This window comes from Vicugna pacos, chromosome 7, assembly GCF_048564905.1.
Source record: "Vicugna pacos chromosome 7, VicPac4, whole genome shotgun sequence".
Lineage (NCBI taxonomy): Eukaryota > Metazoa > Chordata > Mammalia > Artiodactyla > Camelidae > Vicugna > Vicugna pacos.
Genome location: NC_132993.1, coordinates 13,162,048 through 13,178,181, shown reverse-complemented (window position 1 = coordinate 13,178,181; position 16,134 = coordinate 13,162,048). Strand labels below are relative to the sequence as shown.

The following is a 16,134-nucleotide window of genomic DNA, read 5'->3' as shown; positions in this document are numbered from 1 at the left end:
TTCATTTTTATTTTCCTGTATGTCTATGTGTATAAATAATTCTATGACATTAAAAAAATAATTTTAAGAATGTTGACTTACAGAAAAGTTGCAAAGATAATACAAAGAGCTTCAATCTAGTCTTACTCTCTCCTGTAACATCTTATGTTTGTGTAGTAGATTTGTTACAACTAACGAATCAACGTTGGTACATTACTATTAATTAAACTCCACATTTTATTCACATTTTGCTAGTTTCCCCCTAATGTCCTTTTTCAGTTCCTGGGTCCCATCTGGGAAACCACAACACATTTAGTTATTATGTCTCCTTAGGCTCGTCTAGACTGTAACAGTTTTTCAGATTTTTCTTGTTTTTGATCATCTTAACAGCTTTGGGGAATACTGGTCAGTTATTTGTAGGACGTCCCTCAATTTAGTTTGTCTGATGTTTTTCTCGTGGTTTAGTTGGTCATGATGTTTTTCTCACGATTGACCTGTAACTGAGGTTACAGGCTTTGAAAGGGAGACCACACAAAGGTAAAGTGTCATCTGTGTCACATCGTGTCAGTGGTGCATGCTCTCAAGATGACTTATGGCTGTTGATGTTGACCTTGATCACCTGGCTGGGTAATGTTGGCCAGGTTTTTCTCTGTAAAGTTTCTTTGTCTCCTCCTTGACATACTGTACTCTTACATTCAAGGTGTAAGGGGGCTTAAATGCAACCTCCTGAGGGGAATTATCTACAGAAATTACTTGGAAATTCTTCTGACAGGTATTTTTTAATTTTATGGAGACAGCACAAGTACTGAATCAGTCTAACATATCTGTTCTTTGCAGGGTGGGAAACCCCGTAAACACCGGAAAGATCGGCTACAAGATTTAATTGATATAGGCTTTGGCTATGATGAGACAGATCCATTTATTGATAACTCAGAGGCTGTGAGTAATGTATCTTTAATATAGCAGCAATTCTTTGTTTATTTGGCTAGTAGAATTCAAGGATAAAGTAATTAAATACTGCAGTAAATGTTTTTTACTAATGCCCTATTGATACATGTCTAAATTGTTTCCAGTTTTATGTGCTTAAAAATAATTGAGCATCTGCAGACATTCATCTCTGTGTACTAGAGTGAATGTGGATGTAAGGTAATTATCGAGTGCAAATACATGAGTAGGATAAATTTCTAGGAGTGGGATTTATTCATTAAAGGGTATTTACATCTTGAATTTTTGTTGATATTCCCAAATTTGGGCAGGTGTATTTTGAAATGACTTCTAGATGAGAACCATGTGATCTTGAAGATTAGAGCTACTGGGTTGAAGTTAATCTGGCACATGACTTGACAATGTACTTAATTTTTTTTATTGCTGCCAAGATTTACTGTAGTGGTGGTAATTGAATGCCAGCTTTTATCACAGTCTGTTTTGATCAAGCTCTGCAACTTTTCCTCTGGAATCCTCTTTCTCTTATAAGAGGAGGAGGAATTCGGGAGAGCATTTGAGAAATACAGCAGTCCATTGATCACATAGCAAATAAATGAGGGCGTGTCATGTTTGGGGATAGGTAAGGTATACGTTCTTACATTCTTCACAGTGTGCTAGAGTAATCTAAACCCTGGGATTATGATATCCTCTGCAGTGTTAAGTAATTAAGATACACAGAAAGTGACACTGAGGTGGCTGTTACACTACCCACAAATCAGTAACATCTTTTTCCTGCTACTACACTGCTTGGTTGTGTAGGTGATGACAAGGCATACAGTGGGCAGAGAATGAGAGGAAGGACTTCCAGTATGAGGCGTACTGGATACCCTGTCATACTCTTGTATTATTTTGGTGTGTCCTGACATAAACTGCTTTACCATACCAGGTAGCCTAAAGAAGGAAAATGTTGACAGTGCCCTTTGCAGTAGAGAGGACTTCCTGTTACCAAAAAGGTTGTCAGCCTTTTTGTAGATTAGAGAGTGGAATGTTTTCAAGAGTCTTGACCTTGATTTGGAACTCAAGTCCAGAGTCCTCAATTCTAGACTGCACTTGGTTTCTGATTTGCTGTGGACTAGGAGCAAGTCTTTTATTTTAGCATCACCAAGTTGTGTCTGTTATGACTGGCTTGCCCAGCAGAATTATGTAGTCTGAGACTCAAGCATAAAGCATTAGTACTAGTGTTAACATTGTATGTAAAGTAGACTGAATTCTAAATAACCCAAGAGGGAACTCAGCCATGTATAAATGGACATTGCATGTACTCAGGCTTACACAAATAGCATTTGTTGAAAAATTAATAAACTTAATTTTTTTAGAGCAGTTTTAGGTTCACAGCAAAATTGAGTGGAAGGTACAGATTCCCATGTCCTCCCTGCCCTCACAACATGCTCATCTTCCCCTATTTGCAGCATTCTCCCACCAGAGTAGTTTACTGGTTACAGTTGAAGAACCTACATTGACACATCACCCAAAGTCCATAGTTTACCTTGGGGTTCACTTTTGGTGTGTTGTACATTCATTCCGTGGGTTTTGACAAATGTGTAATGATATGTCACCACCATTATACGATCATGCAGAATGGTTTTACTGCCCTAAAATAATCTGTGCTCTGCCTGTTCATCCATCCCTAACACCTAGCAACCACTAATCTTTTTATTGTCTCCATAGTTTGGCCTTTTCCAGAATGTCATATAGTTGGAATCATGTAGTATGTAGCCTTTCATAAATAGCATTTCTATTATTTTCCTTTGCAGCATTCAGAATATATGAATGAAGTGTTTTTCAAACTGACTTTTGCAACCCATAATTGGATTGTGTATCACTTTAGAGACTGTGGCCAGCACTTCTAAAGAAAATGAAATAGAATAGAATAGGAGCTGTTGCAGTAAACCTCTGGCACATTATGCAACTTTTATTGTGTGTGTGTGTGCGTGCGTGCATGCGCTGGATTTTGATACGTATTTTCCATTTGGGTTGTGGTGAAGAAAATTTGGAAGCCACTAATTTAATAAATAAGGATAAGTTTTGAAGGTATAAATTGTTGTGTATGTTATACAATTAATTACTGACATAGGATAAGGTAGGCCCCTGCTTTATAAGAAGAAATTGAATTAAAACATAGGTTGTTTATTGACTTGCCAAATAATTTTGTATCATTGTCCTTAACAAATTATTTGATTCTTATGAGAGATAAATCAGACCTAATACATGTAATTTTTTAAAGTTTTCTTTTTAAAAATTTAATTAATTTATTTATTTTATGTCTTCTTTTTCTTCCTTTTTTTAATAACATGACTTTATTTTTATTTTATTTTATTTATTATTATTTTTGTTTTGTTTTTGGTGGGGGGGTATTTAGGTTTATTTATTTATTTAATTTTTTAGTGGCAATACTAGTGTTTGAACCCAGGACGTCATGCATGCTAGGCACACATTCTACCACTGAGCTGTACCCTCCCCTCAGACATAAAACACTTATGAGCCAACCAAATGTTCTGTTTTTGTTGTTGTTGTTTTTAATTGATTGCACTGCCAGTAGGTTTTCACTGTTGGTATATTATTTGATAGAGAGTAAAAAAAATCCGGTTCTAATTAATTTTCAGAGTTGTGTACTACTTATTACTGTAAACACCTGAAAATAAATGCTTTTGAAGATTATTTTTAGTCTAACACTTAATGCTGCCAAGTTTTAGAAGCCTGAAAGAAAATGGTTTTCTTTGTTATTAAGAAGTCATAATACCAGGCATGAGTAACACTTTTATTAAGTTATCTCTTAAATTTCACTAGAACTTTGTGAAGTAAGGAATATTGTTCCTGTTTTACAACCCCAAACTTTTGATGTTTAGTGATTTGCTCTGGGTCACAATAGCTAGTTGTTGGCAAAGAATCTAATAAATCCAGGCCTTCTGATTCTCAAGTTCAGTGCCGCATTGCCTCTTAATACATTGTAATTAAAAGGCTAAATTAAATATGCGTAAAGAGTTTGTTCTCCTGAAAAGTGTTCTGATAGGGGAAGTTCAGCAGAATACTGCAGAAGAGGACAGGCGTTGAGCACATCCACACTGTCTGGTAACCTGGTGATGAGTGAGTGTTTCCTGTGTGAGAAGCTGCTTGGTATAGTGGATGGGTTGGGAGACAGCACTCTGGCAAGGTTCTTAACCCCTGTGAATTTGGTTTTCACTTATAAAATGAGGACACCCCAGATCTTCAGTTTTATTAGATAATTTGAGTCTCTTATTTGAAGCAAAGTACGTGGCTCATTTTGGGCTCTCCGTGTATGCTTACTCAACCGGGCAGTTCTTTTTTTTTTTTTTTTTCTAACTTTTTTTATTGAGTTATAGTCATTTTACAATGTTGTATCAAATTCCAGTTTAGAGCACAATTGTTCAGTTATACATGAACATACATATATTCATTGTCACATTTTTTTTCACTGTGAGCTACCACAGAATCTTGTATATATTTCCTTGTGCTATACAGTATAATCTTGTTTCTCTGTTCTATCAACTGGGCAGTTCTTTTTCTACTTCCCTTTAAAACAGATATGTGCTATTTTTCTTTTATACATTTAAAAAATATTTATACATTTAAAAAATATTCCCCACTTTAAAGCTTAGAATTAAGGTAGAAGAAATAACTTTTTATTTTTTATAATCTCTTTATGAATAAAATTATATACCAATATCATAAGAAATGAAATTTATTCATTGTCTGGACATTCAGTCATTTGTTTTAACTTGTTTTAGTTTCTCCTCAGAATCATTTGTTGTTAAAAATAGCAGTGATCCTTAAATTTTTCTCAGCAGATGATATATTTAGAATTTGTTCAGTATTCCAGAAGTTCCTTTCTTAATAAATACTGAATGATCAGGGCTCATTTCTATTCCAGATACTAGCTTTTTCTAAATTTATTCACAGTCATCCTCATTGCAGTTTTGCAGTTAGGATTTAAGGAAGATGCTGCTATGGTGATTGAATTTCTTTGATATATTTATAAAATTAAAGATAATAGGATATATCTGAAACCTTTTTTTTAATCTAGTATGATGAATTAGTTCCTGCTTCTCTAACAACAAAATATGGAGGCTTTTATATCAATACTGGCACTCTCCAGTTTCGCCAAGCTTCAGATACTGAAGAGGAAGACATTACAGACAACCAAAAGCACAAGCCACCCAAAGTGAGTTTATCCAACATTGCAACAGTAATGAGAGCATTCAATTAAAAGGATATATTTTTTGAACTTTACTTGTGCATTATAGCTGTGAATATAAGGAAAAGTAAAATGCTAACCATTGTTTAATGAATTTATAGTTAATTACATGCTTTAAGGTAAGTCATGTAGCTATGGGGAAATTTGTTTATATCATAATAGAATATTTTCTTTTAAAACTTCTCTCTCCATAATCTACTGTTTCTGGACAAGGCTGGGGTTCTAGTATAGGTTAAGACTTTGGTATAGCCGTGACTTTTCCTAAGATGGAAGGCAAATTTTATAGAATATCTATATTATATTTAGGAAATAAATAGAATGTCCTTGGATAAGTGTTCCTTTTTTTCAGCAGTGGGAAGCGGGGAAGAGGTAATTAGGTTTATTTATTTTTAGAGGAAGACTGGGGATTGAATCCAGGACCTTGTGCATGCTAAGCAAGCACTCTACGACACTTGAACTATACCCTCCCCCCTAGATAAATGTGTCTTGAATTGTGAACCGAAGACATACTTGTACCAGAGTCACCAAAATGTTTGTTAAAAATTCAGATTAAAAGGCTCTAACCCAAATAACTGAATCAAAACCAAGGGTGGGAGTTCTCATAGACCCAAAGAATCTGCCTATTAAAAATAAGCAATTCTTACACATCCTGAAATTTGAGAAAAACCGCTTGCCCTGGATGCTGGATTGACAACATCAGAGAATAAAGCAGTAATGCTTAGGTAAGTGATGCTTTCTTTTATTATTTTGTAGATTCCCAAAATAAAAGAAGATGACATTGAGATGAAGAAGCGGAAACGGAAAGAGGAAGGGGAAAAGGAGAAGAAGCCAAGGAAAAAAGTACCCAAACAACTGGGGTATGTGAAATTAAACAGAATAAGGGGATGAGTGTCATAGCATGACAAGCTCTCCTATTAGAAAGATATGTTCAGCATTAATTAATTCAGCTTAGCTGCCTCTAATGTAATATAGTATTTATAAATGTCAGTGACCTGTTAATTTATATTTGAATAATACTATGTTTATTAACAAGTAGAAGTCATCTTAGAGACTCAGGGTGTTTTAGATTAGGTTTACAGATTTGTTCATTAAGTATTTTGCTCATTACAACATTGTACCAATAAGAACTAGTTTGAAAAGTTAGTTTAAACATTGAACACGTTGTTCTAATCTTTTTGTATTAAAACTGAGCTTAGATGCCTGGGGATTGAGAATTGGCTATAGTCTTTGTATGAATGATTTATGGTGGTTTTAATATTAAAAAAATTCATTGATTTTATTTAGCTATTCTGAATGCTTGTGACTTTAGGTAATGATGTAGCCTCTAAAAACCAAATAGAATTTCTCAAAAACCTCATTAAGTCATAAGAATAAAATGTTTGTACCTTGCAGTCATAAAACTATCAAATGCCCCAAGTTCTCTATGGCTTTTTTTGTAGAACTAAGGAACAAACACTTGTGAGAGGCTGGGTTTTCCTCCCCTCCTTAGCAGGGGAGGTGCATCTGAATTTTGGGCTATCAATGTCCAGAAAGTTGATGTAGGGAGGTATTTATTCCCTCCTAAGCAGGAGATTATAGTGACCTCTGAATTACTAAGAAATTATCAAGAAAAGAAAATATTACTAACAGTTTTAAATGTTCATTATTTATAAGTACACCCGTATTTAGGAATAAAAACTGTAAATAATGCCTTTTATTGAATTTATCATTTTCTCAAATTTATAACTTATTCAGCAAATAGTTACTAAGTATACCAGACACTACCTGGGTTTTGGATGTATAACAGTAAATGCCACGTTGGCCTACCTTCAAGGTCCTAATAATCTTTTAGGTTCTGTAGTGCACATAGAAGCATATAAACCATGGAGTTTAGAAAAGATTCTTTAGAGAAAGTGATAGCTAAACTGAGAGCACCCTCTCCTCATAGTCTGCATAGGGAGAAAGTTGTCATTGAAAATTGCACATATCTATCCTACAGCCTCACAAGGCTGTTCCTAGAATGGAAAGTGAAAAATAATCAGAAGGTGGTAGCAGATACAATAGGATCTGGATAGATGACATGGTGATGAATGAAGGCTCATAGGTTGATACAGAGGGTTTTGCATTTCTTCGGCAGTTTGTATGTAGCACAGACCACCTGGAATACCACTTTGAAGGTATACTGTGTAGGCTTCTTTGGTTGTAATCAACTGTTTTCAGCAAAAGTGCATTTCTTTACTTCGTTAATTCTTTAGGTGAATACTTTATAGATGTGATAAGGAATGAACGTTCTAAAAAGAATAGTAAGTTGAACTTCGTATACTTTAATAAACCAGGCCCCTAATCAGTTCTGTTTCTGTTGGTTTTATTCATTTTGTTTTCTTCACCCTAATGGCCAATCACCTATCTGCCTTTCGTAGGTAACAATCTAGGTGATGATGAAGATGCTGTTGTAAAAGTATAACTTAGTAACAAGCTTACTTTCTCATCTATCAAATGAGTATTTTAATTCTTTGCCTAATTTACATGGAGTTTTTAACCTTTAAAATCACACATAACCTAACTGATCACCTTTTTCTTCACAGAGTTGTGGCTCTAAATTCACACAAATCTGAAAAAAAGAAGAAACGTTATAAAGATTCTCTTTCTCTAGCTGCCATGATACGAAAATTTCAAAAAGAGAAGGATGCATTAAAGAAGGAGTCTAACCCTAAAGTCCCGGTGAACTTACCAACCTCCTCTCTGCATAAACCCCCCTCTGCTGCTGTAGCATTGGGAAATGATGTCTCAGACCTAAATCTGAACAGTGCTGATCCAGACCTCCCCATTTTTGTTAGCACAAATGAACATGAACTATTTCAGGAAGCTGAAAATGCCCTAGAGATGCTAGACGATTTTGACTTTGACAGATTATTGGATGCTGCTTCTAATGGTAGCCCCCTCTCTGAGTCAGGGGGAGAGAATGGAAATGCCACCCAGCCAACCTATGCCGCTCAGGTTATGCCCAAGGTGGTGCCTACACTCCCAGAGGGTCTACCTGTCCTTCTTGAAAAACGTATCGAAGACCTCCGTGTAGTAAGTGTGATAATTCTCTTGTTATTTGCTGCACAAATGTAACGATAAATGCTTATTTTAAAACAAAAATAATCACATATAATCCTAACAGCCTTATAACTTACTTGCTTTGTATCTTTTTAAGCATTGGCTATATGCATAGGCTTTTTCTTTTAAATAGAAATTATATATATACACACATATATTACTATAGTTAGGACATAGATACAGTTGATTCTTTTATTATCTCACTTCATTTTATGAATATCTTTCTGCATAGGTTTCATAAATACAATTTTTATTGCTTTACATGACTATGTAACCCATGTCATGTAAAGAAAATAGAGGGATGGCAGGAACAAATAGTAACATTGCAGAAGTGTGCCTAAACTTTGTCCAAACTATGTTGACAACTAGTCATTCTACAATTCATTTTACCAACTAGTCCTTTCCAGCTAATTAGCAGTTTTAGTAAGCATACATTATGTTCCTTCTAAGACAAACTTTTAAGAGTTGAGTTTTTAGCATGTCACAATAGATTCCTCTCTCAGTTGACTTGGATTCATAATCTTTGTTTAGCTGCAGATCCAGGTTTGTCATTATACTTCTCCCTTTAATCTCTGGGAGATACTATTTTGTCTTAAAATGTTCCAAACCTAGCTTAAAATGCCATTTTAATTACTTTACCATTTTTGTCTGAACTCATGCCGTATTTTAGTCCTCTTTTTTCCCCCCGATGATAAAAGTCATACATTTTTATATTTAGGGAAATATCTCCCATAATCAGCCATTCCCCACCCCCAGCAGAAGTAACTACTATTAATGTACTTATTTCATGAATTTTAATCCATGCATTTGCAAATGCTATGTTATTATTAAAAGTAATTGTTAATAGAAGTGTGATGAGTGGATTATTCTACAACTTGCTTTTTTCTCCTAGGGTTATAGTAATCCATTTACATCACATTTTAAATTTAATAATGATCTCTACATTGTATTTATTTCTCTCAGCTCTGTATAAATTTTAAATATCTGCTTAGAGGAGTGAGAGATTTATCTAATTTTTCTAACAATTGATTTATGGATTTTATTTATCAAACTTACTTAAAAAATTTTTGTTCTTCATTGTTTTTTCTGAGGTCGTGGCTTATTCTCTTACAGTTTTGCTTATTTTAAAGTACTTCATCATTTCAGGACTTAGGGAAATGTGTCCCAGTATCTCGCTGCCAGTGTTTCTTAGGTTATAACTTGTGTTTACCATAGTTTTCACTTGATTTCCATGCTGTGTTGTTTGTTTGCCCATAAGTTTCTTTTTTAAAACTTTATTTAGGTGTATTTATTTTATATCATATTTTAAAAATTGAAATATAGTTGATGTGCAATATTATATGTTATAGGTATGTAATATAGTAATTCACAATTTTTGAAGGTTATATACTCCATTTATAGTTATTATAAAATATTGGCTTTATTCCCTGTGTTGTACAATACATCCTTGTAGCTTATTTTATACCTGATAGTTTGTGCCTTTTAATCCTCCACTTCCATCTTGCCCCTCTCCTTCGCTCTCCCCACTGGGAACCACTAGTTCCTTCTCTACATCTGTGAGTCTGTTTCTTTTCTGTCGTATTCACTAGTTGTATTTTTTCAGATTCCACATGTAAGTGATATCTTACAGTATTTGTCTTCCTCTGTCTGACTTATTTCACTTAGTGTAATGCCCTCCAAGTCCATCCATGCTGTACACCAGAAACTAATGATGTAATTAATAATAATAGCCATTGTATGTTTAGCAAAAACCTATACTGTGTATTGACTGCAATGCTCCTGTGACCCACAATTTCACAAGACAGAATTTACCATTCAGGAGACAGCACCCTGATTGGGCTCAGTATACTGTGTGTACTGTGTAGTCTAATCCTCCAGCAGTCTAATCCTCATGTGAGAGAGGTAGTGTTCTTCCATTTAATAGATGAGGAAACTAAGGTTCAGAGAGGTTGAGGGAATTGCCGAAGGCCACAGAAGTTTTCAGTGGCTGAGCCTTGATGCAAAGTCAGGATTTAAAGGCAGGAACGTCAAGCTCTATAGCTCGCACTCTGTCTGCTGTGTTACTTGCCATTCATTCTCACTTAATAAAGAAAAGGGATCAGGAGTGAGTGTGTTTGTCTTGTAACGTGCTGTCATGTCTCATATACTACAAACTCATCTCTGTAGTAGCCGTGCCAGGATTAAAACAGCTACTTCCTAACCTCTTAGTAGGAAATGATCAATAAGAATATTCATTTCACTTACTAGTATCTGTGCATTCTCCTTATTTTCTCTTTGAAATTTGAGATGGTATTTTTTTCTTCACAAGATGAGAATTCATCCTTGCCTAAAATGCTCATGTCTGTCTGATAAGGACTTTGTTCTTGTTGCTCTTTTCTCACTTTGTAACCTTCTTCTACTGTTCAGCCTCTTTGGATTCTCTTTCTTGAAGTTTAGTTTTCATTCTGGCTTTCTTCCTATATTTCTGCCCACTACTCACACCCAGCCTTGATCCTTCTAAGAAGCTCTGAGGCACATCTCTGAAATTTTCCTCTTCTATTTACAGCATGTGAAATTGTCAAACAACATAAAATTGTTACTACTCGTTGACAGAGGCAACCTATGGCTTGCTCAGATTATTGGATCAGGCCTCTGGATGTTTTACATCTTGTGGATCTCGACATAAACTGTATCTTTTGATCTTTTGTGATTTTCCCAGTAAATTTGGCATATGGTACAGTGTCTTGGTTTGCATACTCATTGTTTTTGGTCAACTGGTTAAGGTGATAAAAATATCATTCTTAACCTCATTGTACTAATTGTTGTTTATCCATTGACAATAACCTTGGCCAGTTTTTTCATTGTTAGTAATTAGGTAGAACCCAGACTGGCTGCAGTAAGCAGTATCTGTACAGGGTGACATGTTGCCCTGTTGAAGTCAGGAAGCTTCTGGTCTTAAGTCCTGGATCCACCGCTTACTAGCTGTGTGATTTGGAAGTGTATCATGTAAATTCTGTAAGATTTAGGTTCTTTGTTTGTAAAATGGAGGCTATAATACCGATATCATTGGCTGTTATGAGGGTTAAACATGGTAATGAGTATAATATGTAGAGTATCAAACATGTTAGACAATAATGTCTGCAGAAAATGAGACATCTGCTCTCTCTTATTTTGGAGATCACAGCAAGAATTAATAAACAGACCTTACAGATACTCAGAACATACAAGACACCCATAGCACTAAAAAGTCTTGTATGTGTAATTTTTTGAATTAAGGGAGATTCAGAAAAATTAAATACAGACATGACAGGAAAGAATGTTACGTATGGTAAATTTTGTTTCAATATTCTTTGATTACCTGCTCTTGCCAGGTACTAAGCTGGGATGCAAAGTGGAACAAATCATAGCCCCACCCTCAGAGCTTTTTCTCTCCTAATTAGATATGGAAACAAGTAATGTGTTTATTAAGCATTATATTAACAACCTTATGTTTCTTTAGGCTGCCAAACTTTTTGATGAAGAAGGAAGGAAAAAATTCTTTACACAGGATATGAATAATATTCTTCTGGAGTAAGTAATTTTCTTCTTTGATTAAAAAAACCTTAAAAATTATTTAAACCTCAAGAATTCATTAAAAAACACAGTAGGCCTTTGAAATATAGATGCTGAGTGGTTGGCTAGTCTCATGCATTATCTCTTCCCTTTTGGCGTCACAGCATATGTGATTAATTTTCGTTTCTTAGCAAAATTATGCTTCTGCGTGTATCATATGTTGGTTCTCCAGGGCCACTTATGAGAATCAAAGGTTCCAGTATCATAGCTGCCAGAGCGAGTGACCACTGTGCAGGTTGAATATTATCCTAGATTTAAATGTATTTTTTGTTACCTTAAATGAAAATATCTTTCTTGGACAGCTCTGAATGTTTATATTAAATTTGGTGTAACTTTCCTTCTACTTTGATTCTGATTTAGGAAAAATTAATTTTATTGGTATCTAGTGAGGTTAATTGTAATTCATACCAACATTTATAGTCAAATGGAGGATATGCTTTAATGAAGAATCATTTTGGGGTAGGATGGAGGCAGTGTGGAGAAGACAGATGTTAGATTGGAGAGGAAAGGGTGAAGGCTGCTATACAATATAAATTTTATTCAAATTAGTGATAATTTTCACCCTTAGGTAGAATTTGATATTAATGAGTTGCAGGCTCGAAGATTGTGGTCAAATAAGCTGTGTTTATAAATCTATTGGCTTACAAATTTTGACCTTGATTCCAGAGATTGCGTATATAATTGGCTGCAGTTAGAACTGGGCAGAAGAGAAGCGGTCGGGGAAAGCAGCTAATTTTAATTCATCTCTGATGAACATAATGTGTGCCTGGTGGTTCAGTAGCATCAAAATACAAAGAAACAAAGCAATGTTTTCAATACTATGGTTCCTGTCTTTTAAATATATAATGGAGGTAGTTTCTCATGAAATAGAAAGGATGGATTAGCTTGTTCATTTTGATAACTTTTAATTAATGCAATCTCTCATTCTCCTGGAGTACTTAAGACATCTCATGAAACACATAACCTAATATGCTACTAGTATGAAGGCAGAAATTTCTTGTACCTATTTTTTTCTTAATTGAAGTCTAGTTGGTTTACAGTCTGTGTTAGTTTCCGGGGTACAGCATACATATATATGTATGTGTGTGTGTGTGTGTATGTATATACATATATATATACTTTTTCATTTTCTTTTTTCATTACAGGTTATTACAAGCTGTTGAATGTAGTTCCCTGTGCTATACAGTAGGACCTTGTTGTTTATCTTGTACCTATTCTTTATTTTAGCCAGGGGTTTTGGATTGATTCTTACTGCCTGGAATCAGGCAAATGCTTCTTGTCCGCACCATCTCCTTTTACCCAGCTCCCTTTTAAACGCCAGATTCGGTTATCAGTGTAACCATTTCTCTTCAGAGCTGTCCCAGATTTCAAAATCAGGGATATAACTTGCTCTTCTTTTTCTTTTCACTTAAGAGCTCTAAGTGTATGAGATCAGGTCCTTTTCCTGTGACTGAGACAATCTTTTTTTTATTTTGCCCTTCTGTAAGTGAACAACTCTTTCTCTCCTGAGTGAGTTAAGAGATCATCCTTGGAATTTAACACCTCAAATAAGCAGAATATCACTATTCCGTTAACAGGCTTCTCTGTTAATTCCTCCCATCTCTGTCTTAAATCCTCTAGTTTTTTGGAGCCTATCTACTTTTTATTTCACAGAGAGTGTGTCCTAATGTTCAGAGTTGAATTTTTTACCTTTTAGTAGTTTAATTATGCCCCCGTCTTCTTTTTCTTCTTTCCCAAACATCCCTTTTTTCTCTGGACCAAGTTGATCTTCTAAGGGCTTGTGGTACCTGATTATTTAGGGTAGTAATTCCCATGAATTTATTCAGGTGTATTGGCTCTACTTCACTATTTTTCCTTATGCTAGAAGTGGAAAGAGATTGTTGAAATAAGGAACCCTTTTTCCTTTTTACCTAGTTGAATTTGAGCTGAATCAACAAATGCTCAGTTGATCTCTCCTATGTCCTCCTTTACCTCAAGAAGACATTGCTACTGAAATCTCAACACTCCCTACTTAGGACCCCAATTCAGGCTGACAGTGGTGCTTAACAGATGCTCTAGGCAGGTACTACCAATACTACTGGACACTTGCAATGAGATCTGTCATCTGATTGTTAAGAGGCTCCTTTAAGGAGCTCATGAATGAGTAGTGACTTTTGAATCTCAGTGTGAATGGACTTATCAGTTGGTCTGTCTTTCTCTTTCTATGAAATAAAGGAAACTTACCAAGGTGAAAGGGTTGATTCTATGCCACAGCTTTTCCTCACTCTCTTGAGGGGCTCCTTTATAGTTGGAAAAATTCCAAACCATGGTTCAACATCTCTCACCTAACCACATCAGGTCTCCTTTAGGTCACACTTGAACCAGCCCACCTGAATAAAGTAGTTCTTCAGGGACAAGTGGGACCAGTGCCCCTCTTTTCTGTTATCAGTTGACACATCAAAAGGCTTTTGAATTCTTGCTCTAAGGTGTGAGCTATTTTGAATTTTGAGTTTGAATTATTGCTCCCTAAGTCTTTTTTGAGTTAGTAGTTTCTGATGGTTGTGTTATTTGGACAACATTGGTAGGATATCTGGAATATTTGAGGAAAAATCCAGGAAATTCAGGAGATCTCAGAATTCATTTGGACTTAATTAGTGAGAACTTTTCTTTTACTAGTGTTTAAAACTGATTGGGTAGGAAATATATTCTCTTTTTTAAAAAGAGGGAGTTGATGGAGGGGGAAGATACATAATATGAGGGAATGACTATCCTTGTAGAATCCTGTGTGAGAATACCATAGTAGGTGTCACTGAGTATTTCTGAGCAGACGAATCTTGTTTACAAAGGTAGCTATTGCTTCAGCTATGGGTTCCTGTATGGCATTTCTTTGAGGCTTCTCCAGAGGCAAATGAGGGCCTTATATAGATAGGTATATAAAGATGGTTTTCCAGCCTATTTACCCACAAAACCCAGTGTTTGTTTCCCAGTGCGTTAACAGCCGGTGCTTCCAGGGTATTTTCATCCATTTTGAACCTGTACTGATCTCATGCTCACAATTCATTATCGGAGGTTTGGGGCCCATTCACAGTAATTTTTGCATATGGGTATCTGCTTTGGAGATAGATTTCACTTAAAGAAGGAAAAGGAGGCTGGTGGAGAGAAGGGGGCAAGACTCTCTCCACTTCAGGAGAAGCTTTATTTCTCTGTGAAATAAATGTGATGATATCTGAAATTCAGACTTTGATTGACGTGTGTTTTCAGTTGTCCCCTTACACCAAAAGATCAGAATTCTTAGAAGAAAAAAATTAAAGTAGATGTGTGAGAGATATATGCTTAAAATATACTGCCTGTAATATAATAAATATAATAATTTAATATAATAGATTCTTAGGAATTTTATGTATTTGTGACAGACCAATACTGTCAGTGACCTCCGGGTTAATACATTTCTCTGATTTCTACCTAATATTATTGGCTTAGGGGCAGAAAGTCAGCTCTTCCTGTTTCTGAGTTACCCCTCTTTGGAAACCACTGATTTTTATAAGTAGGTCATTGAGTCAATCTGTTCTTACTCAGTATCTCTTAACTGCTTGGAATTTCTATTTTATTTTCAGCTTTAACCAACCTTTAATAATGGGTCAAGCTGAATGCCTCCTACCCAGAGTCTAGACTTTTAATAAAAGTCTAACCTCATAACGTTACTTAACCAAATGTTTATTCACAGAACTCATAACCATAGTAATTATCTTCCATATAGACTACTGCATTTGGCCCCCTGGCTCTAGTGGTCCTTAAACTTCTTTTTATATATGTATATTTTGTGTGTGTGTTTAGTTTCTCTTATATCAAGAATTTTCTGTTGTCAATTCTGAGGAGTATAGTTTTCCACATTTCACTGTTTCTGAAATTGCAATATGTCTTATAAGTGATGGATACATTTGATCTGGCGAAAGCTGTTAACTGAATCTTTGGATGAACCTTATATTTGTGAGAAGTATTTAAGTCTATCTGCACCTTCTACTATAATAAAATGTGATGATTTGGACATAGTTTGTTGCCATGGGCTCCAGTTTGGTCTTGGCCTTCAAATTAACATCTGTTCTCATTTTTCACAGTAGCAGCTGCCAAATAAAATGTCTTCCATCTTGGAAGAAACCTCAATAGCTTGTCCTGCTGTGAGCATGATGGCTGTTACAGACTCTTCCTTTTTTTTTTTTTTTAAGGCTAAATACCCTTAAAATTGGATAATTGGAATAAGTTGAACAAACTATTAAATATCTAGTTTGTGCAGTGCAGACACAGTGAGG

At 35.3% G+C, this 16,134-nt stretch overlaps 1 protein-coding gene across 2 annotated transcripts in view; it reads left to right on the top strand.

Moving 5' to 3' along the window:
- Positions 1–16,134, top strand: part of UBN2 (ubinuclein 2) — a 60,781-nt gene that overhangs the window by 12,228 nt on the left and 32,419 nt on the right. For both annotated transcript variants that reach the window (XM_072964354.1, XM_031674565.2), the window contains exons 3-7: positions 817–918; positions 5,006–5,143; positions 5,930–6,033; positions 7,741–8,230; positions 11,736–11,806. In XM_072964354.1, coding sequence (XP_072820455.1) covers positions 817–918; positions 5,006–5,143; positions 5,930–6,033; positions 7,741–8,230; positions 11,736–11,806 — 905 coding nt within the window. The remainder of the gene's footprint in view (positions 1–816; positions 919–5,005; positions 5,144–5,929; positions 6,034–7,740; positions 8,231–11,735; positions 11,807–16,134) is intronic.